The sequence below is a fragment of the Danio rerio genome, chromosome 15 (genome assembly GCF_049306965.1).
Source record: "Danio rerio strain Tuebingen ecotype United States chromosome 15, GRCz12tu, whole genome shotgun sequence".
Taxonomy (NCBI): domain Eukaryota; kingdom Metazoa; phylum Chordata; class Actinopteri; order Cypriniformes; family Danionidae; genus Danio; species Danio rerio.
In genome coordinates, this window is record NC_133190.1 from 19532047 (window position 1) to 19557977 (window position 25931).

Genomic DNA, 25931 nt, shown 5'->3' on the forward strand with positions numbered 1-25931 from the left:
GAGTGCGTAACGCGGGCCTGGCGAGAAGTGCTCCGTTTCTGGTTTTCGGGCAGCAGTTCAGCACAACAACGACTGCGAGAGCGCGTGAAGGAGCCGAAGAGACTTTGGTTTCTCAATTTGTCTTGCAATGAAAGACATGAACATTCCGAACGGCAAAGCGGCTAATGGAGGTCAGTGTCTTTCGTTTCTTCCATCTTCACTTTCTCCCTGTTGTCACTGTGATTCAGCATGTTTTAGCGATATCTGCTTTACTTTGAACCTACGCAGTTTATTGTGCACTTGAATTTAAACACAATCGCCACATCACGTTATATTGCTTTCATATCGCTTTTATTGACACTGAAGTTGACGGTATTATCGACAGTAAGTTGTTTCTAGGGGAAGTGGGTGTTTCCAAAAGTTGCGGGCCTGTTCGAAACAATAACACAGGCCCGCGGATGTGTCTCTCCCTCTAACTTACTGTCATCAAATAATCGTTTAGTATAATCGAATAGTAGCCTACATTACAAGACCCGTGAAGAGATGATGCCAGCCATCGAAGATTTCGAGGACAACACGTACACTTAATACACAAACACATCTCAATAAATATGTACACATAGACATCACCTATACGCTAAAACTGCAGGTTAACTATGTTTATATACAATTACTTTATTTGATTGTAACTTAGAACTTAACTTGATAGTATTGCTATTATGTGCTCATTTTGTAAAGCTGCTATGAAACAATTATTGTAAAAAGTGCTATACAAATAAGCTTTAATTGAACATTTATCATCTCGTGTTTTTCGTTTGTTAATAACGCATAAACTGTTGCAGAGATGTTTTTCTCACACGACATTGCTTGTCCTTAAGCGCTAGTGTGATGTTGTGTAGATGGTTAGATAAGTTGTTTCAGTTTCGTTTTCCAGGAATGAGCACGTTTAACTGTTTTTTCCTGTCTCTTCTTTCCCATCATGCCTCACTGCAGACCTGGAGCTAGGTGAGTGACGTCGTTGTGAGATGACCTTGTTGTCCACTTTCTCCAAATATAATTTCTGTATTTCTCAGGCAACGATAATGCTTTTGATCTTATTGTTATTTTTTTGTGTTACACTTTAATTTTTTTATACACAAAAAAGGTTCCTAAAGGCAATACCTAGATTTAATACTTTCTTTGCTAAAATTTTGTTCAATATTCAGTCTCTTATGCTTATTAATAATAGTAAGAATAATATGTTTCTTAAAGCTTATGATAATCTTTTTTTAATGGTTGAGGCTTTGTAAAGTTTTTGTTGTTTTGTGTTCCTTTTTTCTTATTTTTTGTTATTGTATATTTTTCAATGCAGGGATGTCATTATTCTTGTATTCAATATAAAAAACTTTCTATAAATATTACTGAAGAATATTTTGGAAAGATATTTACTGTTTTATTTTTGATAATGAGAACTTGAACTGTAAAAGGCAACATATTTTTAATTTGTTTATGCTGTTAGGAATACCATATACATAAGAAAAAGTGGTTTATGAAAAAGTTAACATAAACCAACCTATTCGCATTTTGTAAATTACTTCAAATTATATGGTAGTCTTTTAGAACCACTAGAATCACTAAACAAAAAAACACTGAAAACATATACTGCTCTGAAAACATTTAATTTTATGTAAATGTAATTTTACTTTATTTTATTATGTCTTTTTATATTTACTCTTTCAGTAAACCTTGTGAAATGTAGTACCTCTTGTTCATGTGGCATTGAGTTAATTAAAAAAAAATTTTTTTTTTTTAAACTTTCTATAAATATCAATAACTAGATTTAATACTTTTCTTGCTGAAATTTTGTTTAAAATTGAATCTCTTAAGCTTATTAATAATAATAATAATAATAATAATAATAATAATAATAATAAACTGTTTCTTAAAGCTTATGATAATGTTTTTTTTCTTAATGATTGAGGCTTTGTAAAATAAAAAAAATCTCTATTTTTCTATTTTCTTAATTTTTGATTATTTTATTTTCACTTTAATGCAGTGATGTTATTTTTCTTGTATTCAATAAAAAAACTTTCTATAAATATCAACTAATTAACAGTTACCTTTCTTATGGATACATTAAAAAGATACTCCCAGAATAAAAAAAATTAAGGTTTTGACATACTTTCTCCATCATAAAAATAACAGTTTTAAAAATAGACAATTGTTGCAATCTAAACACAAAGTATCCCCTTGGGCACAGGTGTCAAACTCAGTTCCAAAAGGGCCGCAGCTCTGCACAGTTTAGTTCCATCCCTAATTAAACACACCTGATCAAACTAATTGAGTCCTTCAGGCTTGTTTGAAACCTACAGGTAGGTGTGTTGGAGCAGGGTTGGAACTAAACTGTGCAGGGCTTCGGCCCTCTTGGAATTGAGTTTGTCATCCCTGCCCTAGGGGGAAGTATTAATAGAATGCAAAAATTATTGATACTATTTGGAAAGCTACCTGGTCAATTCCATTTAAATTTAGCCTTTTAAATAAGATTTAAGAAATACATTTTAAAATGCTTCACAAAATGTGTCCTTGTAAAGTAACCTTTTCTAAATTTATGGATATTGCTAATACTTGTATTATTTTGTATACTGTAATTGACTCTTAAGTATTTTACCCTCAAGTTTATATTCATGTTCTTTGATATTATTTATTTACTTTGTTACTCTCTCTTCGTACCTATTTTCCATTGACAATGTATGGAATTGAAATTGTTTCTGATTTAAACGTGATAGTTCAGCAACAACAAAAGCTATATCATATTTTTACAGACTTAATAAATGAGTATCTATTGGAGAAGACAAACAAGGAGTTGACAATAACGCTGCCTGGTCCTCCTCCTCCACCTGTGGATCAGGACATCCAGGCAGTTAATCCACCGCCCAGGAACAGGCGAACCACCAACAATCCAGTGCTGGTATCTAGAGGAACAGCTCCACAGGTAAGTCTTTCTGCCGTTTCTCTAGTCTAAAATTAACAGCAAGAGAGAAAGCATTTCTATTAATAGATTTCATACTACGCTTAAAACCCTTACTAAGTGCCTTTACTTAGTATTTATTTGTTACATTGAGATACATCTTAAATATATATTTGTCTCTAAGAGATGTTAATTTAAAGCGCCATGAAACCCCTTGTTTCAGCAGGGGGTTTTCACACCTCTAGTTTAAAAAAAGTCAGGAAAGTGGGTGAGTCCAGCTTTAGGTGGGAGTGGTGAAAGGGTTTGCATGAAAAGGGGAGTTTCATTAAGTGCATAACAGCTGATTTTCACAGAGGCAACACAAACACAGACTCAGGGGAGATGGATAGTAATTCGGAGAGCAGCATTTACAGCGGATCTGAGAGCTGTGTGGAAGTGGAGGATTTTCAGTCTTTAGTATTGTAGTGATTTTACAGTAAACTTAGTAACTAAATCATTTTGACTTAGGTATGTCTTTAAAAACTGAAAGAGCACTGCTGACAATACTAACTAATTTTGCCATCTGAATAAACTTAAACAAAGAACATTGATTTGACACACTTGCTCTAAACCAGGGGTTTTCAAACTATATCATATCAATAGTCTATCAATAGTTTGATCATGGTGTTTACCTCAATAATACCACTGATATATGCATACTCCACATGTCTTAGTTCCATTTCTGTTTAGTTCAGTTATGACTTTAGTCAGATTAGGGTAATCAAAAATCGCTGGTTACATGGTGTGTCCTAAAGGTTTGCTCTAAACAATGCAAAACAACCAATTTTCACTTTTTTTGTGAAATATATGTGTCCTAATAGTGTTTTTAGCAACGTGGGACATGTATATGACTGTCAACATCTCAAAAAATGTGTTTTGGTGTTATATATTACATTATTACAAATGATGTTTTACCCAATGGCAGTAAATTATGAGAATTCATTGCTTCTCGTTTATGAGCATTTGTGTTTTTTTGTGTGTGGAGATGAGTTGCATGACTGATACTGCCATATGCGCTTTTAATGTGTTTTCTTTCCTAATCAAATGCTCTCTAGTATCTGACATGCCCCGCCCCCTTCAAGATGCTTTTTGTTGCTTTTCATTTGATTCACTTGAGCTCAATCACTCTCACCGGCAGACCTGTGAGAAAAGCAAAATGCTATTGACTGTTCTTTAAAGGTCCCATGAATCAAATGAACATTTTTTTAAATGTTAATATCAGTAATGTACGTTTTTAAGATATCTATAAGCTAGTGCGCTCTAAAACAGTAATAAAAGTCGTGTTTTATAAGATCTAAAGCAAATATGTAAAGCTTGTAGTTAGCCACTTCCGCCTTAATGGAATAACAGTTTTATTAACGTCCTCTCATGCTAGTTTCTCATCATATCATGACTATTCAAATGCTCTCTAGTATCTGACATGCCCCACCCCTTCAATACACTTCTTGTTGCTTTTCATTTGATGCACTTGAGCTTAATCACTCTCAACTGGTAGACCTGTGAGAAAAACAAAACACTGTTGGCTGTTCTTTTAAAATGGGAGTAGCCACCCTTTCTTCATGTTTTAGTTGAACTTACATCAAACATCGAATACAAAATGCACATTTTAAAGCATGTCACTGGACCTTTAAGGATTAGTCCAGAAGTAATCTAAATGTAATCAAAAAGTAGTCATATAACATTATCGTAATTGTGCAATCTAAGACATTTCCCTATATTTTTCCTTACATTTTGTTATGAAGTAACTGATTACAACTTAGTGTAATCTACCCAGCTCTGGTTACTTGTTACATATGTCTTTAGTCTGTAACATGTAAGATACTGGCAGCTTTTTTAGTAACCATTTAACACTGTGGATATCTTTCCATCCACCTATTTTTATGCCCATTTTGGAGATGTGCATAAGAAATGGTTGATAGACACGCCAAGATGCAGATAAGTTTTGAAAATATGCATAAAAAAAACATATGTGCATAATTGAGTAGGATACATTTTTATTCACTAAGAAAAGATTAGCATGAACCATGATTGAAACATGTTCACCAAACAAATTCCAGTATGCGCATTTAAAATAATGATTTAGGACTGTTTTTGTTTTAAGACTGTTAAGATGTTTTATGACTGTTTTATGAGATCAAGTGATGATAAAAACGTTTGTCAATGGACAAACTGGCAGGCTCAGCGCACTGTAAAACATCTGAAATGTTTTTTTGGTCATTTTAAAACGCCGTAACCATTTCAGTATTAGTGTTATTATATTATTAATTATACCTCCAGAACTGTCAAGAGCATCTGTGCTCTGCTTTTCACGCTTGTAACACCACCACACTTTCATTGCACTTTCATTGCATTTGTCTTCTGAGTAATTTATTAAACAAAGAAAAGATCTGCGCAGCTTCTCCTACCGTAGCAAATTCCGTTTTTACTTCTGATATTTGCCGCCAATTAATCAGGAAGTGGCGATTCTGTTCTCTTTGACTCGTTGGATGGAAACGTTGCTTTATTCACATGTCTCCTATGCGATATTCCAGTTTTGTGCATAAATATAATTAGCATCTTTTGATGGAAACATAGCTAGTGTGACATGACAGCAGTGACATGATGAATAAACTGATATTTTGTGATAGGCTAAAACAACTCAACACAAGATAAAGACATTAGCTAACATAACATTGAAAAGTTAAAACATGTTAAATAAAACATTACATATTGAGTAGTAGTCAAAAGAAACCCACACATTCTCACCCATGAAACCTTGTTGTAATTATAAATATTTTTAATTTGAATTATTACATACATACATTACCAGAACCATCTTTTGTGGTATTTTGGGAAAACAAATAGATTTTTATTGACAGTGATGCCTTTAGATCAGCCAAATGTGGCATCTACTTATACATATCAATGTCAGCAAATACAAAGCAACATTCAATAAAACTATAAGAACACTTTAGCAACCATGGCAGCCTTCCTGAACAATCTAGTTACTGTATAATGTCTTGTAATAAAGATTAACAAAACCAGGAACCATTGCAATTGAATAGCATTGTCCTGTCAACTACATGGAAAAACCGATGTATGGATAATTTAAATAGAATTGTCATTTTTGGGCAAAATATCCCATCAACCCTTACAGTTACCTTTTTATTTCATAACTTAACCATCATTGTTTGTGCTATGGAGTAAATCCTCACTGTGTAGCTTATTTATCACCTTTGTTTCTTACCTAATAACTACTGAAATGTGTTTTTCATGACATTGAGTTTTCTTTTTTACTCTCAGAGGAATGATTGTAACTCGATGCCCACTTCGGTTAGCGTTCTCTGTGGTCATGTTTCTCTCCCGCACACAAAAGGCAAACAGTCACATACCCTCCTCTCTGCCTCACATTCTCATTGGCTGCTTTTCGTCAAGCTATGCGGGCTTCCTGCTTCTTCACCATGCTTCTTCTGGCTCTTCTCAGCGCCTCTTTGTGTAAGCGATCTGAGTCCGTTCTCAGGCATGTCCAGACTTGGTGTTTATCTATCTCTTCCTCTGAAATTCAGCAACCTTTTTCGTCTTTTTCGTTATTATAATCATGCTTTTTGTGTTCAGAATCGCTGAACTTTCTGCATGTGGAGTCAAACAAACTGCTAATCACTCTCTTTTCCTCTGCCCTCTTATTCTTGCACTCACTTTCTCTTTCTCTCTTGTTGTTTTTTCATTGGTCATTGGTTCAATTTTCAAATGCATATGGTTAGTTAAAGGTGAATTGTTAGTTTTTCCATTAATGGGTTCTAGATATTAGAATGTTGGAAGGTGATTTTAGCATAGTATTAAAACAAATTAGTTTTTAGTGTAGCTTTCAGAGCCATATGTGCTGCTGATTCATTACATAGGGCATTGAGAATTAATTATTTAGTGATTCGGTTGGCCATTTCTTTTATTTAAATATGAAAGTCATTGAGGCAGGGCTTTGTTTACCTGTCATTTTATTTAATTATTTATCAGCTTTTTGGAAATTCCAGCCATTACAGCCTGACAATAAAGTGTAATGGTTAAGATTCTGTAAAAACAAGGAAGTCTCCACCACAACTATAACATTTACATTCCAGTGTGTGCATTTAGCACATGCTTTTATCCAAAATGATTTACGAAAGAGGAACAAAGCAATTCATCACATAGTTGACAATTGTTGCAGTGTACAATGACAGGTTTATAAGATGCAGAAAAACTGTATGTGTGAGTGGAATGGTTTAAGAGAGTGGGCAAAGTGTAAGTGCATGCTAACGTTGCTTCTTTGAAAGACGTGATGCTTTTAGCAGTTGGGGTGGAGGTTGGCAGCTCATGCCACCACAGAGGAACCGAGAGGGTGGAAAGAGTTGAGTGTTGTTGTTTTTTTTGGAGAAGGAGTGATAGTGAGTATTTACCTCATCGTGAAAGAACAAGGAGACCTGAGGTGATGGGAGTGTACATTTGTGGTTGTAAGTAGAGAGAGGGAGCAGTAGATTTACGTTTGATTCTGGTCATAACTGGGAGTAAGTCGCATGACAGTAGAGTGGTTTTTATTTGTTGGATTGAAGACTACATGTGTTGCTTTGTTCTGAATCACTTGCAAAGGTTTAGTTATTCTGGTTGTAACGCATTGCTGTAGTCTAGTCTTGGACAAGTAGTTATGCTGCATGGTAAGTGTTTTTTTTTTTTTTTAAGTTGTAGAGCAGGGGTGAGCAAACTCGGTCCTGGAGGGCCGATGTCCTGCATAGCTTAGCTCCAACTCTCATCAAACACACCTGAACATGCTAATCAGTGGCTGCGTCCGAAACCGCATACTTCCATACTATATAGTACGCCAAAATCAGTATGTGAGCTGAGTAGTATGTCCAAATTCCTAGAATTCGAAAATCAGTATGCGAGAAGTACCCGGATGATTTACTAGTTCCGGCGAAATTCTAGAGTGCGCATCCCATGCATGCTGTGCTATCCCATGATGACCTGCGAGAGAATTCATGAATGGAAGTGAAGCGACGCAAATTATGCAGGTAGGTCGCGTGACCATGACAAAATGGCGGATATAGTACGTCCGAATTCCATTCATACTTTCACATTCATACTGTATAGAACGTACTTTTCTAACGGCCGAGTAGTATGTTTAAATTCAAATGCAGTACCTACTGAGTAGTAGGCGGTTTCGGACGCAGCCAAATTCTCCAAGATCACTAATTATCTGTTAGCAGTTGTGTTTGATCAGAGTTGGAACTAAACTGTGCAGGATAGTGTAGTAGATATCTTTATAGTATTTATTACCAATAAACATCTAAAATTGTCAGTGTAGTAGATATCTTTATAGTATTTATCACCAATAAACATCTAAAATTGTCAGTGTAGTAGATATCTTTATAGTATTTATCACCAATAAACATCTAAAATTGTCAGTGTAGTAGATATCTTTATAGTATTTATTACCAATAAACATCTAAAATTGTCAGTGTAGTAGATATCTTTATAGTATTTATTACCAATAAACATCTAAAATTATCAGTGTAGTAGATATCTTTATAGTATTTATTACCAATAAACATCTAAAATTATCAGTGTAGTAGATATCTTTATAGTATTTATTACCAATAAACATCTAAAATTGTCAGTGTAGTAGATATCTTTATAGTATTTATTACCAATAAACATCTAAAATTGTCAGTGTAGTAGATATCTTTATAGTATTTATCAGCAATAAACATCTAAAATTAGCAGTGTAGTAGATATCTTTATAGTATTCATTACGAATGAACATTTAAATTGTCAGTGTAGTAGTTATCGAATGTAATATTCACTTTTGTTGTAAACCTCAAGGATTAGTTGTTCTAACAGGAAGGTCCTCGAGTAGAACACTGCAGTAGTCGAGTCTTTACAAGTTCTTGGTTGATTAGTTTGGCCTTCTGAACAGTCTTAAGGTATGAAAGAAACCCTAATATAATTGTAGGCCTGTTAAATTATTAGAAAATAAAACTAACTCAAACAGCCACAGTGCTTGGGAAAAATGAGAATCCAAACCAAGAGACAAGTCTAAAATAAGTCTGATTTGTTGAAACTTAAGTTTCAAATTTGATTGAGGTTCATTTCAGTCTCCATCAGGTTCATGGCACCAAGTTGTTGGAATAATGAGAACCCATATTTGCTGGTTATTCTGCAGTCAAACGGTATCATCAAGTAATAAATGAGTCTCTAAGTCTGAAACAAGTCTGTAATGAATCTGTTTTGTTGAAAATGAAGATTCAGACTTGATTTAGGTCAATTTTAGTCTCTTTTATCCGGGTTATGGCACCAAGGTTTTTGAAAAATGAGAACCCAAACCAGGAGACTCGACAAGCAGAATTCTTTATTGAGATATGTTTGTTGTTCTACGGTCAAACAGCCTCTTCAAGAAGTACACAAGTCTGCAAGAGCATGCAGGAGTATTACAGTAACAAGTGTAGTCTAAAATGAGTCTAAAGCAAGTCTGAAATAAGTCTAATCTTAGACAGAGTCGACCTGTCTATTTCATGTTTTTTGAAGAAGGCAGAGTTTGTAGGTGGAGATAACGAAGCATGCAAAATGACGTAGATCAGTGAAAGAACCTGCCCAGCCACTGATCACAAATGTTTATCAATAAAAAAAGTTTCTTGAATGGATCCACAAAGACAAAGGCACAGTCAGTGAGACCCTGCCCATAGCATTTGCATCACTTTGGCTCAGCCAGTGCTCAAGAAGCAACAAGGTTTTATGTCTCTCACATCTGGGCTGCTACAGTTTCAAATGAAATGATATAATTAAAAACCAAAGAACATAACTTTTCAGTTATATAAATATCACTGTTAATTTGAAACTAGATTATATACATTTATATTTTACAGTGTGCATTGCTTTCTTAGAATTCAATGGCTGTTGCCAATTACTCCTCACCTGTTGATATGTGAAAAGTAATATTATCATTATAGTTTTCATTAAAGTTATTGTTTTTCTTGTGAACAAGTCTTTAGTATATTTAACTAATTAAGATCTTGCTAGTAACCACACAGCAACACCCTTGTAAGCAAAGGTGTGAAATCCCAATGACCACCTTAGTAACTGCATAGTAATTCGGTAACGTCCTTACAGACTTGTAATAATCTACATGTAAAATAAATAGGTTTTAAAAAAACATGCAGAATTTCATAGTAACGCCAACTAGCACAATTCTACAAAGGACCACCAGGGCAACCTTTGAGAACAACCAGGTCAAGAAGAAAATACAACTATTTTTTTTTTTTAACTCAAGACATGATGAGATGTTTACAGAAGATGCCGTATAGGACAAACGAGACTCGCACATGAACATTTACTCAAAGAAGAAGAACTGTCAATAATGCAAATGTCAAAATGTCAATAATGCAACAGAAACCAAACTGTTAAACATATTCTTGTGCAATGCATTGTTTCTAATGTTAGCAGACATACATTTTATCTGAAAAAAAAACTTTAAATTAATAAAAAAAAATTTTACTTTTTTTATTCAAAAGCAAAATTAAGTTAGATTTTTATCTTATATATTATCATTTTTATTATTATGTATGCATTTTATCTTATTTATCTTATTATTTATCATTTTATCTTTTTTTTCTAGTTGTCTAGAAAAAGGTGTGTCACAAGGTGTGAAATGTAAGGTCTTTCTTCTCTTCCTTCTTTGTTGTGACTGTTAACACCTGTCCATATGATAAAGCTGTACACTGAGTGCTGTATGGGCTGAGTGCCATTTATTTTCAAGTGATTTTTCTCCTGTTTCTTGGTCCAGTTTAGGAGTAAAGGTAGTATTTGTAATTTATTTTCTGTATTTCTTTTGATTCTTTAGGAAAGTTATCTTCAGGGTGGAGTTAGTTAAATTTTTGTTTATTATGCTGACCTTGCCCAGCCCTGAAGCTTATTTTGTTTGTGCTTCATTTCTTTGTTTTCTGTGAACACAAACCTTTCCCCCTTTTCTCACAATAAAAGAACCTTAAGATCATTAAAATCATAACCTGATAACTATTTATTTATTTTCTTTAGCTCATGTTCCACCTCAGCCCTAGACATTTAGGGTCATAACAATATTACATATTGCTGTCGATAACTTTTAATTGTTAGAATATTTTTTAGAATTATTGACAAGTGATATTTATAAAATGTAGTTGATTTGTTTTTTGCTGTGACATAGCCAGAAAGCTTATATGCCTCTCTCTCTCTCACTCAGGTCAATTTGAAATATCAGCAACTGCATAGCAATGTCCTAACAATCATGGTTAACCGATGTAAAAGCATCATTAATCTTCTTCAAATGTAAAAATGTAGTTTGCATCTCTCTTTCCTCACAGAATTCACTCAGCTTTGACCAGGTCCCCACTGCGCACGCTGATGGTATGGCAGCGATGCAATCCATTCGAGGTGCTAAAGGGTCATCTCAGCGACGGGGACTGGCATCTGTAGCAACCCAGCGTCGTATTCCTCAGCAGACAGGTACAGAACATCTGGAGATGTTTCTGGAAAAGCCAGACCTGGTGGTGGTGGAGCAGCCCAAGGAGCGCGGCATGCGTTTCCGCTATGAGTGTGAGGGGCGTTCAGCAGGCAGCATCCTTGGAGCCTCCAGCACAGACTCTAACAAGACCTTGCCTGCCATTGAAGTGAGTAGGAAGAACATTTGTACTGAAAAAATAGATATCCATAATCTGCTTGTTAAGTGTGACATCATGCAAAGCGGCTACTGGGTCTAAGAGCTGTATTTCCATGCCTGCTATCAGATGGCCAGAAAGTGATTAGTGTTTTATATATTGTTACAATTATTGGTGTCTGTGATGCAGCATGTCCAGAGACTGTAGTGTACACCATGATTATATATAAAACTCACTTTAATGTGTAATATATGACTAAAAAGTGGTCAAATTTTCTCAATTCAAATGAGTATCGGCTTGAACCCGGAAACAGCATTCCATACGTCACGCAATGGTGCCCCAGAAATTTTTCTTAGGGATGGCCATTTGAGGCCACACCAAATCTTGTGGCACACAAAAAATTATGAATTCAGTGTAATATTATATTTTTATTCCTGGTAAATGAAATAATTTTGTTTTAATTCATTTAATTACTCTTAAAATAATGCAGTTTATTCCTTGAAATTATTCAGCAAGTACCTGTGCAAATCAAATAAAAATCAACATTTAGTTTAAAAACACAGACAAATGAACAAACTGAACAAAAAGCATTACTATATACACAGACTCGCTGTACAGAAACTAATATATATATATAATTTATCCATATTTCTTTTTGAGCTTTTTATTAATACAGCTTTTTTATTAATGTTTCTTTTTGCAAAATACATCCACAAAAACATTGAGATTTTTGGCCCTTGTAAGTAAACCAGCAAAAAAATAAAAATAAAAATAAAATAAAAAAATAATGAGGGTACTAAATACACTAGATTCTGAAAAAGCTGATTTCAAAATGCAATCTTTTTTTGGAATTTGTGGTTTTTAATCTGATAAAACAGAATTTAAAAAGTTTAAATAAAAAGTGTACAATCTTAAAAATCCAAGGTCGTGTTTCGTCTCTCGTTGTCAAACAATACTACACAAATTATAAGAACCTGATCCTTAAAAAAAACAAAAAAAATGCAAACTTGAATTTGCTGTGGTAAAGTCAGCTTATCTGCTGCGTTTGAATGTCAGTAATTCATCCCCAAGGTGCAGCCAGAATAACAGTCAAACGATCTACCAAACCATCTATAAGCGCATTTTAAAGGGGAAGGGGCAGCGAATCACTAATGTTGGTGGCGTCAATCCACAATAATTTAGTGGCTGCATTTTATTTAGTTATTTATTGAAATATTGTGAATTTATGCAAATACATTTTAATTATTAATATTAACAGCAAAATCATATTGGGGTGGCCAGAGTTTACACAGATCTGGCCGGGGCCTTGGGGGCGCCCCTCGACATCACGACTTAACAAGCGGATAAACTGGGCGGGGGGAGTTTACCCAAAACTGAAAATTCGGTCATCATTTACTTTACCTTTTACTTGTCTTAAAGTGGTTTTCTTTCTTTTGTGAAAGCTATGTTGGAAACCAGTAATCATTGACTATTTTTTTGTCTTACTATGAAAGGCAATGGTTACAGGTTTCTACATTTTTCAAAATATCTACCTAGAGAAAAAGTAACTCCTAAAGTTATGAAAGCACTCTAGGGGGAGTAAATGTTGAACTGTTGCTTTAAGAATAATGAGCTCTTGATTGGGGAAGGAAATAATGAACAAGATTGTGCAAAACAGGTTTTTCTGCTAATATTTTATAATGTTGACAATTCAGAGACGTTTTGCAACGAATATAACCCCTTATAAGGTTAAGAAATTTATGCTCAGTTTGACCCAGTGAACCTCTCAGTAAATTTCCATCGTCCGTTCACATTTTTTCCATTTACACTAATTCGAAATTGATCAGAGCTCTTTATCTTATTCACCGGGTGTGTTTGGAATGCACCAACTATCCCAAGATGGTGGGGTTTCCCCCCACTTTGTTTTATTGCTTGTGTATGTATGAAATCAAGTTAAACGTGTCCTTGCAGCTGAAAATGAAAGTTCCCTGGAGAGGTGTGTGTGTTTTGTGGGCTTATTACGGAGGGAATTACCTTTTGAACCACACACATAAACATGCTCATTAGTCATTTTTGCCACTGAGAAATGATCATATTTGGTTACTTTCAACAGCAGTGGCACCACAGTTATGAGTTATGGAACCAGAAGTAAAAATGCATGTCATCTTTTCATTTCTTTTTTTTTTTTTTTTTTTAGATCCAAGGGCCTATTGACAATATCAAGAAAGTCATGGTCACGGTGTCTCTTGTGACAAAGGACATCCCATACCGTCCACACCCCCACTGCTTGGTCGGGAAAGACTGTACAGATGGCATTTGTGTCATACACATTAATCCTCACAGTAATCGTCGTCACAGGTACATTTCTGTTGACTTCAGTGTTTTTGGATGACAGCAGAACGTGATCTGAAATTCTATTTCCTGACTGAGTATGTTGGTGTTTTCCAGTTTTGCAAATCTTGGCATCCAGTGTGTGCGGAGGAAAGAACTAGATGCCTCACTTCAGAAGAGGAGGAATAAAAATATCGACCCTTTTAACAGTGAGTTGTTGATTGATACTACAGACTAAATGGATCTAATCTAATGGATTCTAATGAAGCTAATTTAATAGCATACACCTACCTGTCAACACTCTTGTTTTTGCTGGTATTCTCACGTATTTTACCATTCTATTCCGCTATAATCCTGTTTAAGTATTTTCCCGTTGTTTTCCCATATATTTCATCATGTTAGGAAAACTGAAAATAGCATCAAAGAGCCGATCTCAAATGTGATGTAATTGCAAGAGCTGTTCAAGAATATTAGCTTTCGCTTTACTTTGGCTTGAAAACGCATTGAAATGAATACAAAAACATCTGTATTCAATTTATTTGCATTTAGGCTTTGCGTCAGTCATTGCCCTTCATATGCAGCCTCTTAATCAGTCAATTCATGTAGCTGTGCTGACTGACGAAGGCTTTCAGTATAAAGAAACCGTTGCCAGATCAGCTTCAATGCCATTTAAAGAGGAGCGAAAGTGGACACTTTGGGATTTAGGTGTGTTTTTAAACAGACAAATAGACTTAATATATAAAAATGTCCATCCTGCGTATTTTATTTTAAACACACATAATTTGTCTTAAATGAGCACAAGCGATTACAAAACAAATCGAATGCTTTCATTATAGATCTGTGTGGATCCTAAAGCCTGATTTATGATTTCGCCTTGTACCTCATCTCCGCTCCCTGCGCATGCACCTCATGAAACGATGAGGCTTTTATAGTTAACGCGTTCGCCATCGTCATATTCCTTAAAAAAAGCAGGGGGCGGTCAAAATAAATCCACCTTAAAATTAGTTGGATAAACAGAGAAGTAGAAAGTTTCCGGAACTACATCAAATCATTAATATTATTAAAGATTTTTAAACTAAGAATTTTTATTAGCTTTTATAAATTATTTTATTGATTATAAAGATTTTTATAACCAATAAAGATTAAAAACAAAAAAAAAGTTAATTAAAATGTTAATGACAACAGAACGTGAATTGCTCTCTCTCTCTCTCTCTCTCTCTCTCTCTCTCTATATATATATATATATATATATACATATATATATATATATATATATATATATATATATATATATACATATATATATATAATTTATTTATTTTCTTTTTACTATGGCAGGAATGTTGTACGGATGTTTTTTTTTTTTTTTTTTTTTTTTTTTTGATTTAGCCCGCTCCACAATTTACACATTACTCTCTGGCTAGTTTCTGTCCTCTACTGATATGCTAAAAAGGCAATGATGGCTTTAAAGTGACACCTCTTTTATCAGAACAGTGGATCAAAGTGGATTTATCCCGAATGTTTACATCCCAATGTAGTCCTGCAACAAGAAAATATTCAGTCAGTAGGCAGAGAGTAGGTGATTAGTTGTGGCTGTTAATCCAATGTTTTTTTTTTTTTACTTCCACTGGAAGCATTCAAAAGTGGACAAACCTTAAAACACTTTAGACTGTTTATGCTAATGACTGTTTAAGTCAATGTCTTGTGATCGAAATATTGAAAGCGCATTTTTAAAACCAAGTATAAACAGCACAGTAGCCTGATTAACATCAAATGAGTAGTCTTAAAGAAAAGCACGAAAGTCCCTTTCAAAGAAATTGACATTGTGCATATAAGCTCCAATACCATCTACTTAATGTGGGGAAAACCTAAAATTTCACAAACATTTGAATAACAAAAACTAAGTCTGACATGAACTTTCTCTTAATTGTTGTTTTTATGTGCAAATAGCATTAAAAGTAATATTTCAGTCTGGACCAGCCAATGCACCTGTCAGTATATGTATCCGGACTTTTTCTATCGCAGCAGTGATTCACTTTAATTTAGAAGGTGGGTGTAGCTACCCGCCGATTATTATGTAGTCCATGCTTCCCAAATACTGATGTCCAAGCATTTTATTTATTGAACACGGTGAAAACTAAAAAGATGAACAAACAAACCAAATGTTTTACACAAACACAACATAATCAAAAGGTAATCATTCATTCATTCATTTTCTTTTCGGCTTAGTCCTTTTATTAATCTGGGGTCGCCACAGCGAAATGAACCGCCAACTCATGCAGCATATATTTTACACACCGGATGCCCTTCCAGCTGTGTGTATGGGACACATCCATACACACTCATTCACACACCTACACTACGGATAATTTAGCTCACCCAATTCACCTGTACCACACGTCTTTTGACTTGTGGGGGAAACTGGAGCATCCAGAGGAAACCCACACGAACACAGGGAGAACATGCAAACTCCACACAGAAATGCCAACTGACCCAGCCGAGGCTCGAACCAGTTAGCTTCTTGCTGTGAGGCGATCATGCTACTCACTGCACCACCGTGATGCCCCAATAAAACATCAAATAAACAAAATAATGTACAAACAATATTTCTTTTATCGTGTTGGCCTGATAACCAACAGTAGAATAATCAGGAGCATTTAACATGTGCCTGCATTGAGATCTCACCATGCTCTCTATACCAACTCTCGCAGGTTAAATCAGTCAGGGAGAATCATGTGACCTCCGACTCAAACCAACTGGAAACAAGGAAAATTATAAATTAAATATAAACCAATACACATTCAAATATGAAAATACGAAAAATAATAAACATAAAATACAAGCTGACCGATTACCGTCAGCTACAGTGGGACGTATTTTACTATATGCCTTGTTTGTACGTGTATACATAGTCTTTAATAGCACCAACATGTTTTTTAAATGGCCAAAGTATTAATGTTTTCCCATATTGATGTTTATTTTTTTTTATTATTATTATTATATAATTAGTTTCTTCATGTTCGTTTTTAACTCTTTGAGGTTTATTGAATATACTTATTAGGTTGTGGAACAGGTCCTAATAATTCTCTTGCTGTATAGTATAAACACTTGTTAAAGTTTTTCTTTGTTCTGTTCTCCACCAGCGGGGCACAGTAAGAGCATAGAAGACATGGACATGAACGTGGTCAGACTGTGTTTTCAGTGTGAGCTGGAACAAAAGAACGGAGATAGGATCACTCTCAATCCTGTGGTTTCCAACCCCATTTACGACAAGAGTAAGAGCAAGATCTATACATTGATCCAAAAAGTCCAGAATGCAATAATCTCTGAAGTTTCTCAGCTGATAACATTTGTTTTTGTCTTATTAGAGGCAACCACTACTGCAGAGCTGAAAATCAATCGGCTTAATGTGATTAGAGGACCCTGCACGGGAAAGACAGAGATTTACATGCTCTGTGACAAAGTGCAAAAAGGTAACCTGACTTTAGGCCACAGTTATGTCCTGAATTCCTATCATTTGCTGTGTTTTTAACAGCTCATTTGTATTCTTTGAAATTCCACAGATGACATTGAGATCATTTTCAGCATCGAGGACTGGGAGGCCAAAGCAGAGTTTGCTCAGACAGATGTCCATAGACAAATAGCTATTGTCTTCAAGTCGCCACCATTCCGGGAGCAGGATATTTTGGAAGAAACGGAGGTGAATGTGTGTCTGCGCCGCATGTCTGATCGGATGGACAGTGAGCCTGTCAAGTTCACCTATGTTCCAGACAATGCAGGTAAGTTATCAGAAATTAAAGAAATACTAGATATAGAAATGTTGTCAGGACCTTGTTTCACCATAAAGTAAAAAAAATAAAAAAATAAAAAATTATATATATATATATATATATATATATATATATATATATATATATATATATATATATATATTATATAATTCTTTTTTTAATATATGTATTATATATGTAGTGGGCCGTTATCGGCGTTAACGTGCTGTCTTAACACGATACTCTTAGCGCACAATAAATACAAATATCGCCGTTAATCTATTCTCAAAGTTGGGTTTAAATCTGGGTCTATTATACACAAGCTATGATGACTTTCACCTTGATATTTTAGCACGGATGTATACCTGACCGGTGAGCCGTATGACAAAAAAGTGCCCTTCTGAATCAAATCAGCAGGATGTCTGACTAACTGCAGTTCGGCACTTTAACTCATAAACATTTCATTCATGCCCCGTGACAAACGGTATTAGACACAAATAAGGAGTAAGGACTGGTGAGAGTGTTGTAATTTAATAACGCACGCCAGATGAAAAGAATAGTCTGCAAATAGTCCGCGATCCGGGGGTGTTATAGATTGTACCAAGCAACTGAGGACTGGGGGAAGGGGGTGAAATTAAGTCAGTTTTTCAGGAGAAATGACAAAACAGGAGATGGGTCTGAAATACGGGAAACTCCCAAGAAAAAAAAACGCGAGTATTGGCAGGTATGGTATAGGCTATTTCTGTCCGTTCGCATCCCGTCTCTTTGTGCCTCTTGGCAGCATAGTCGCAAACTGCAGTCATACTTAAAAATCACATTCTTACTTCTTTAGAGCGGCGGCAGTACAAGGTGTGGTGTTAATGCTCTTATTAAAGTGTCCTATTAAAGTGTCACCCACTGTGTGCATGCATATATGTGTATATGTAATATATATATATATATATATATATATATATATATTAGGGCTGTCTAATGATAAAAAAAAACTAATTAATCACACTTTTTTGTATTTAATCATGATTAATCAAGAAATGCCATATTTATTACAGAAATAAAAACACAGGCATGTAAGTGCCATTTCAATTTCAAAACAATCAATGCCAATAACAAACAAAAATTATTTCTAAGTGGATTCTAAGTGGCCTACAAAAAAAATCCAAAATACAGATATTGCAAATATGGAAAAGGGAGAACTATAATAATAATAAAAAAGTATTGAATACAAACAATTGTACTCATTGTAAAACTCTATTGCTGTGAGTTGAGAACATTAATTATGAAGCAGAAACAATTTTGCTTAGTCCTCCTTACCATTTAGCCAGTTGCTTAGACAGTCCAGTCTATTGACATGATCGGGGGACAATGTGGCCAAGTGGTACATTAAAGGCACGTACCAAAGACTTCTCACTGGGACTTTGGTCACACCATCTCTAAACATTTAATTCTAAACAGCTTTGAGTGATACGGACACCACAAAGACTAGAATACATATAACATGCCATAAAGAGACTTTGGACAGTCAGCGATGTCAGGCGTTTGCTCTTGTGCACGAATGTTGGTTATTATTTTAAAATAATATTTTAAAAAAATAAATTATTAAAAATAAACAATAATTTAATTTAAAGTTGAAATTTAATGACATTTAAAATGTACTTTATAACTGTTAATACTGTCTTTTTCCTATTAATATTAAAATCATTACAAAAAGTTTTGTTTACATTTTATTTTTTGTGCAAGAATTATGTCTTCAGAATTAATTTTGATAAATTGAACACATTTGCTGAGTAAAACATATAAAAAGTACAAATAGCTTTTTCCTCCACATTGCAATATTAAACATTTGCCAAAGTGGTGTGAATTTTGCTTTCTTCTGAGGGTGTTGTAATAGCCTTGACCAGTAGGACAGTCAACTGAAACAGTTAGTAAGATGGAGAAATGGATCAGCTCTTTCCTTGCTAGTTCCTAAAATATTGCACTCGGGGGTTATGTGTCACTGTCAAATTATTTAAAGGGAGTTTAGAAATGGCCAGCATTTTTATTTTGTTCAGACTGAAAATATGCGAGAGGAAACTAATCCTTCATAATAACTCATCTAGTGTCTTTAGAACACAAACAGATCTTTTACAGTCTGTGCAGCTGTAACTTCTGCCCCCATCACATGCTCCTGTTCCCTTTTAACAATGAATGGAGGTTAAGATGATTTCACTTTATGTCTGCAGATCCCTATGGAGTGAACCGCAAGAGGAAAATGAAAACTGATGTGAAGTTCAGCGAGTCCTGCAACATTCCTCAAAGTAAGGATGTGTCCAAGGCCACATTTACTCCTAATATTAAGATGCATTTTGGTCAGTTGAATCAATAGTATGGAAACACATTCCCTTTTACATCTGATGTTTTAATCTGTCTCCTTTGACCGCTTTTGATCTCTTTTTGAGGTCTGTTAACAGCTTTTTGTTTATATATGGGCTTTTTCTGATCATTTAATGTAATAATTGGGAATAACACAAAAAGAGACAATAAAAACAATACAGAGAGCAGCAGCTTTCATTTATGCTCTAGATAGCCCCAAAACCACACAATGGCATGTTAAAATAAGGACTGGTATAAGAATATTGTGCGTTTAGATTGAAGGTGGTGAAGATTAAATACCATATTCTGTACATTCAGTAAATATTTAGATTTATAAGCTGTAAGCAGTGAATAGTTGATCTGCATAAAAATACCATATGTGCAGATATTTAAGAAACATGCTGGTGAACATACTGGTTTATCTTAAAACGACAATGCAGACATCAGTTAATTGCCTTTGAAATAGTTTTGTTTTGTCTTGTTTTGGTCTCTATAACCCACCCACTGCCAGTTTACTCCATTATATTTTGGCGGTTATTATATGTATGAGACTACGGCTGAAAATGCAACCTATGGATGGCAGAAGAAGCTTCTAGAATGAGATGCAGATTTCAAGTTTAAATCAATCCACATGAGGTCGTTTTTCATTTGTAAACATTGCAAATATTACAAACATAAACATAACAGTGGCGTACAGTGTAAAGCTTGATCCTCAGGCAAGCTTGCTCTTGTTTGTGTCTTCAATCTGGCAGCTTTCGTTTGTTTTGATTCATTGTTGGTGGAAAAAAAACTCCAATATTTAGAATTTGAACTGCAATATTTAGTTCAGCCACTAGGTGTGCAATACTACATCCTGCACCTTTAATTTAGGGCGTACTTACACTATGTACAGTTGCCTCGAACCGGGCCAAAGCACGCTTATCCCCCCTCCTGTCTCCCCCAACGGCCTGCGCTCACAATCGGGCACGCTTGCGTCATCAATGCTGCGCTGTTCAGTAAGCGCTCTCGCTCAGCACAGTGGAGATTTCTCTACTCATATCGCTTTAGTCCTTAGGGATGCGGTGACACGCAGTCAGATCTTTCGCCGAACAGATCAGCCACTTTTGACGCTTAAAAACAATCATAAAGCCCTCGTGCTGCAGGAAATAGGGGGTTCGTGCAATGAGGGGTTTGCGTATTTAAAAAAATACGGCAGTTTGCGTTCACTGAACAGTAAGAATGATTAATAAATCCATATGAAACAGTCCCTTAAAAGTCACGTCTCGCTTTCAGTTTCGGGCTTTGGTGCATTTTGCACTCACACACAAGTGTACCACACCAAAGCCCAAGTGAACCGCGCTCAGGCACACCTCTTCCAACCGGGTCAGGGCCGGCCAAGTGAACTGTGCCTGAGCCCGATTCAGCGCACTCACACTTCTCAAACGATCCAGGAAACGGGCCTGGGCACGGTACGGATAGCATAGTGTAAGTAGGCCCTTAGCTGACACGTTTATCCAAAACGGCTTACAAATGAGGTTAAAAGGAGCACTTCAAATCACCAGACAATATATAAATGCGATGAGAAGTCTCGGTTAGTTTAGCATTGTGTTTTTTTTTAGTATAAGGAGTGCTATTGTTGGATGGTAACGATTCAAAAACACATGTCTGATCATATGGATTTTACCTGGAAATGGTCGAAAGAAATTTTTACACCAACTTTACAGCTGTTTTTAGTTTCGTCCAGTTTGATCAATAAAACCAGCAATCTTTATGTCAGGTGAATTTCATAAATAATCTGAACTTCTGTTGACCACATCTGTGTTTTTTTTTCTTAGGTCAAGACTTGCTCATGAATGATCCTGGCACATCTCAACAATTTGATCCATTCTACCCCACCCCAGAGTGTAATGTCTCGAGTGCTCCCATCGCAGTCCCTCTTCAGGATGGTGGCATCCAAATGCCATCTCTAACTGTGGAGGAGATGTTCTATAACGAAGACTTTAAACAAGAGGACGGTTGTATTAGCATGGACCAAGAGGCTTTGAGCTCCTTCCTCCTCCAGTGCTTGGGTCCGCATGGTTCTGACCAGGTCTACAACCAACTCAGTTCTGAATTAAACCTTGTTTTGGATGGCGCAGATATAAATGTTAACCAAACAATGTTAAACATGGCATCCATAAACGATGCACACTTCAGTCAGATGGTGAGTGAGAATCAGCCTTATCCAGCAGATCTGGAGAACATTGAAGAGTTCATGTTCTCCTCTGTGAAGACTGAGAACAACCCGGACCTTTGAATGCTGAGATGAACAGTCGCTGCTGACTTTTTAAACATATTTTTGAGGCGGTGTTCTGTCAATTCGTCCTACTTTGTCAGATTGTCCTACCTCCCATTCAAAAACTAGGTAGCACATCTTGATGGTGAAATATGCCATAAATCAGCTTGTGCTAACAGCGTCAATGTTTGATGTGGAGTGATATGAGGACTTGGCCTACCCCTGTCCTTAACCTTAACCTTAGAGCCCTTCAAATACAGAGTAGGATTAAATGTCAGAACACTGCAATTGACTGCCAGTGAGTTTTGGTTGCCACTATTTGACTTTCAATTTGGTAAGAAATGTTCAGTACTTATGAAGTAACTGAGGCTAATGACCGTTAGCAAACGGTAGGCCTAGCATGTAGCCTATGTGTTTTGTAAAGGGAGCAACAGATACTGCTTATCTGCTTGTAATGTGCCAGTTGTGAATTTTATTTGGTTGTTGCTAATTTATTGTGTGTGTTTCTGAGCTTAGGTTTGTAGTATTGTGCTTGTCCCCAATCCAAATTCACTAACGTGTGTTACTTGAATCGTGATATAACATTTCTGAAGAGCTGAGAAATTTCAATTAACAGCATTAAAGAGGAAAAATACGACATTTAAAGAGATAGTTCACCCAAAACTGAAATTCCTGTCATCATTTACTCTTTAATCTTTCACACTCGTCCAACACAAAAGAAGATATTTGCTTTTCTTACTATGAAAGTCACAGGTTTTAAGCTGCTTATATTATTTTGTGTTCAACAGAATAGAGAAACCGAAGTGAACCCCCCTTAAGGGTGAGTAAATAATGAGGAAATTTGTAGTTTTTGGTGAACTATGATAAAGACAAACACAATAAACCTGCCAGTGGCCGTTTCCTATCTGGAAATGTAGTGCATTATCATGATATCTGGTTTTCCAGTGAGCACTTTTGCATAGGCTTTGGGTTTACATGTAGAACCTGACTGACATCTAAATCTACCAATCACAGTTTGTTTTGTTCAGTGTCATGTAAATGTCATATGTTATTCAAAATACATCATATAAATGACAGATTAAATGAACCATAAACAATTGCTATAAAACATTCTCTCAGCATCTAAAGGCAGTGGAGGTCACGTGCTCTGGTTCCTGACACAGTATGGTACTTTGGTCAAGTCGGTGGCTTAGGGAGCGTTTTAGTTTCATTGGGAATCGCCACATTACTACTTCAATCTAAACCCTGGTCATGTTTTAGTAAAACTGAACTGAATGTAGTAAAGTGACACAAACATTTGGATACTTTGGTCTGTGTAGTAACTAAGTAGAAGTTGAAGGAAGCTGTATATACAATCTTAAACAATGGAAAGCATTTTGTTTATTTTCACATATACAGTGGGGGGAAATAAGTTTTGAGCATGTCATGTATTTTCCTGGGAAAGTATTCTAAAGGAGCTGTTGACAGAATTAAACCAGATTTTGGTAAAAACCCAAACAATACAAACATAACAATGTAACAAAACAATCTGAAAAAAATATGTTTAATTGCAATGAAATGACACACAATATTGATCTACTGAAATTTATTTAATACTTTATATTAAAAGCTTTTTTGGTAATGGCAGCTTTTAGACATCACTCATATGGAGAATGAAGTCACATGCATTGCTCGGTGTGCTTTTTTCACAGACTTCAACAGAGTGTAAAAATCTTGATGGTTCTGTAGGTCTCGTCTATCTGATCTGATCTTTAATTGCTATTTTTAATTGGATTCAAGTCAGGTGATTGGCTGGGCCATTCTACAGCTTGATTTTCTTTTTCTGAAAGCATTTGAGAGTTTCCTTGGCTGTGTTTTGGACCATTGTCGTGCTGAAGTGTCCACTCTGGTTTCATCTTGGTAATGTAGATGTTGGACTGAAGCAGCTGATATTAAATTACAATGAGATAGAGCAGAGCGATTGAAGAACTGAAGAGATTTCAGCTGCTGTCTGGGCTTTCACTCTCTTCATGTGTTCAATACTTTTTTCCTGTGTCATTTCATTTTATTACACATATATAATTTGTAAATTAATAAAAAATAGTTTTCTTTGCATAGATGGATTTCTTTGATTGTTACTGACATCTGGAAAAAAATTCAAGTCAACGGCACCTTTAGAAATATGTTTTCTGAGAAAATAATTAGATGTTGAATACTTATATCCCGCACTGTAGATGTGCTGTGTAAAATGTCTTCATTTGCTTGCAAAAATTGTCGCTTTGCTTCTCAGTGTGTTATTGTATTATAATTGTGTTTGGAAAAATAATTTGACTGTTCCTCTGTGTACTTGCTATTAGCACTAGAATAAACTGTCACTTCTTTCTGTCTCAAGTTTCTAAACTCCAAACAAATGTACCTCATTACAAACAAAACATTGGCAATTGATCTCATTTGGATGAAACACTTCAGTGCAAACACAACAATCCATCCTCTTAAATTTGGTTAGACTAAAATGTCCTTCTAACTGAAAATAAATCAGACCTTTGATTTCATGCATTTGACTATGGCAATCAGATAAAAAGAATTGCAGTCACTTCCTCGTTCACTATTGCTGTGCTTCTCTGATACTTTATAAAGCTTTCAGATCTATAACCACACACTCAACACGTCACTATTTCGCCCCCAAGTCTTTCAGTGGACTTTATTTATAGATGATGCTGTAGGTTTTCTGTTTTTAAAAGCTTTCATTATGACCTAATGTCAGAGCGTATGACTTTTCTTGTGACTATCGTGAGAAGTGATTTTCCATTCACATTACTCATCATGACTTTTTAACACTATTAATGTAAAGAGATTCTCTTCTCTGTCTCTCTGTTGATTTGAATATATTGCAATTTCAGACTAACAGGGTTTAACATTGACTATCCTGGCAGAAGGTCCAGTATTACGCAATACCACAAGGGTTTCAGATAGCGTATGTACTCAAATAAATAACAATAGTTCCTGTAGCCTCTAATTTTAGTAACATGAATTTTATTTTATATAATATGTAGTATATAATATTAAGAATAAAAAATCTGTGTTCAGCATAGTGTATTTTGCACTGTATTGCGTACCGAAAAAGTAATATTTTGAGAATATTCATTTTATATGATATACTATTGTACAAGAATTAATATGAAATAATAATATTAAATAATAGTAGTATAATAATAGTAAATAACAGCGAAAGCTCAGACAGTAGCTGAAAATTTTTCAGTAGTTCCTCAGCAACCTTCTGCCCTTTGTCATATAAAATAATATTAGCTGCTTCAGTCCAACATCTACATTACCAGATGATGAAGATGAAACCAGAGTGGACATTTCAGCAAGACAATGATCCAAAACACAACCAAGGAAACTGTCAATTGCTTTCAGAAAAAGAAAGTCAAGCTGTAGAATGGCCCAGCCAATCACCTGACTTGAATCCAATTGAGAAAACAGGTCCAGATGAAGTCAATATTTTATTAAACTTTAATTCTTGGTAACACAGCAAACAAAGCTTCCTTTTGTTTCTTTTGCCGTCATTGAAAGAGTTGGTTAAGTGAATGTATGAATTAGCTTTACAACAGTTCCCTTTTTTAAAAAAATGCTATGTAGTATAATTATCAATATTGTACATATAACAA

At 35.2% G+C, this 25931-nt stretch overlaps 1 protein-coding gene across 3 annotated transcripts; it reads left to right on the plus strand.

Moving 5' to 3' along the window:
- Window positions 1-24654, plus strand: relb (v-rel avian reticuloendotheliosis viral oncogene homolog B). 3 transcript variants are annotated; one of them, XM_021466348.2, is made up of 11 exons: window positions 1-170; window positions 973-984; window positions 2781-2950; window positions 11308-11613; window positions 13778-13938; window positions 14029-14120; window positions 17055-17186; window positions 17280-17384; window positions 17475-17690; window positions 19901-19975; window positions 21845-24654. In XM_021466348.2, exons 1-11 carry the CDS (start codon window positions 128-130, stop codon window positions 22303-22305), a joined length of 1773 nt encoding a protein of 590 aa, XP_021322023.1. In that variant the 5' UTR covers window positions 1-127; the 3' UTR covers window positions 22306-24654. The 3 variants fall into 3 exon arrangements, with proteins under 3 accessions (XP_021322023.1, XP_073779600.1, XP_073779599.1); XM_073923499.1 differs by lacking the exon at window positions 973-984; XM_073923498.1 differs by lacking the exons at window positions 1-170; window positions 973-984; window positions 2781-2950 and adding an exon at window positions 6251-6439.
- The last annotated feature ends 1277 nt before the right edge of the window (window positions 24655-25931 follow it).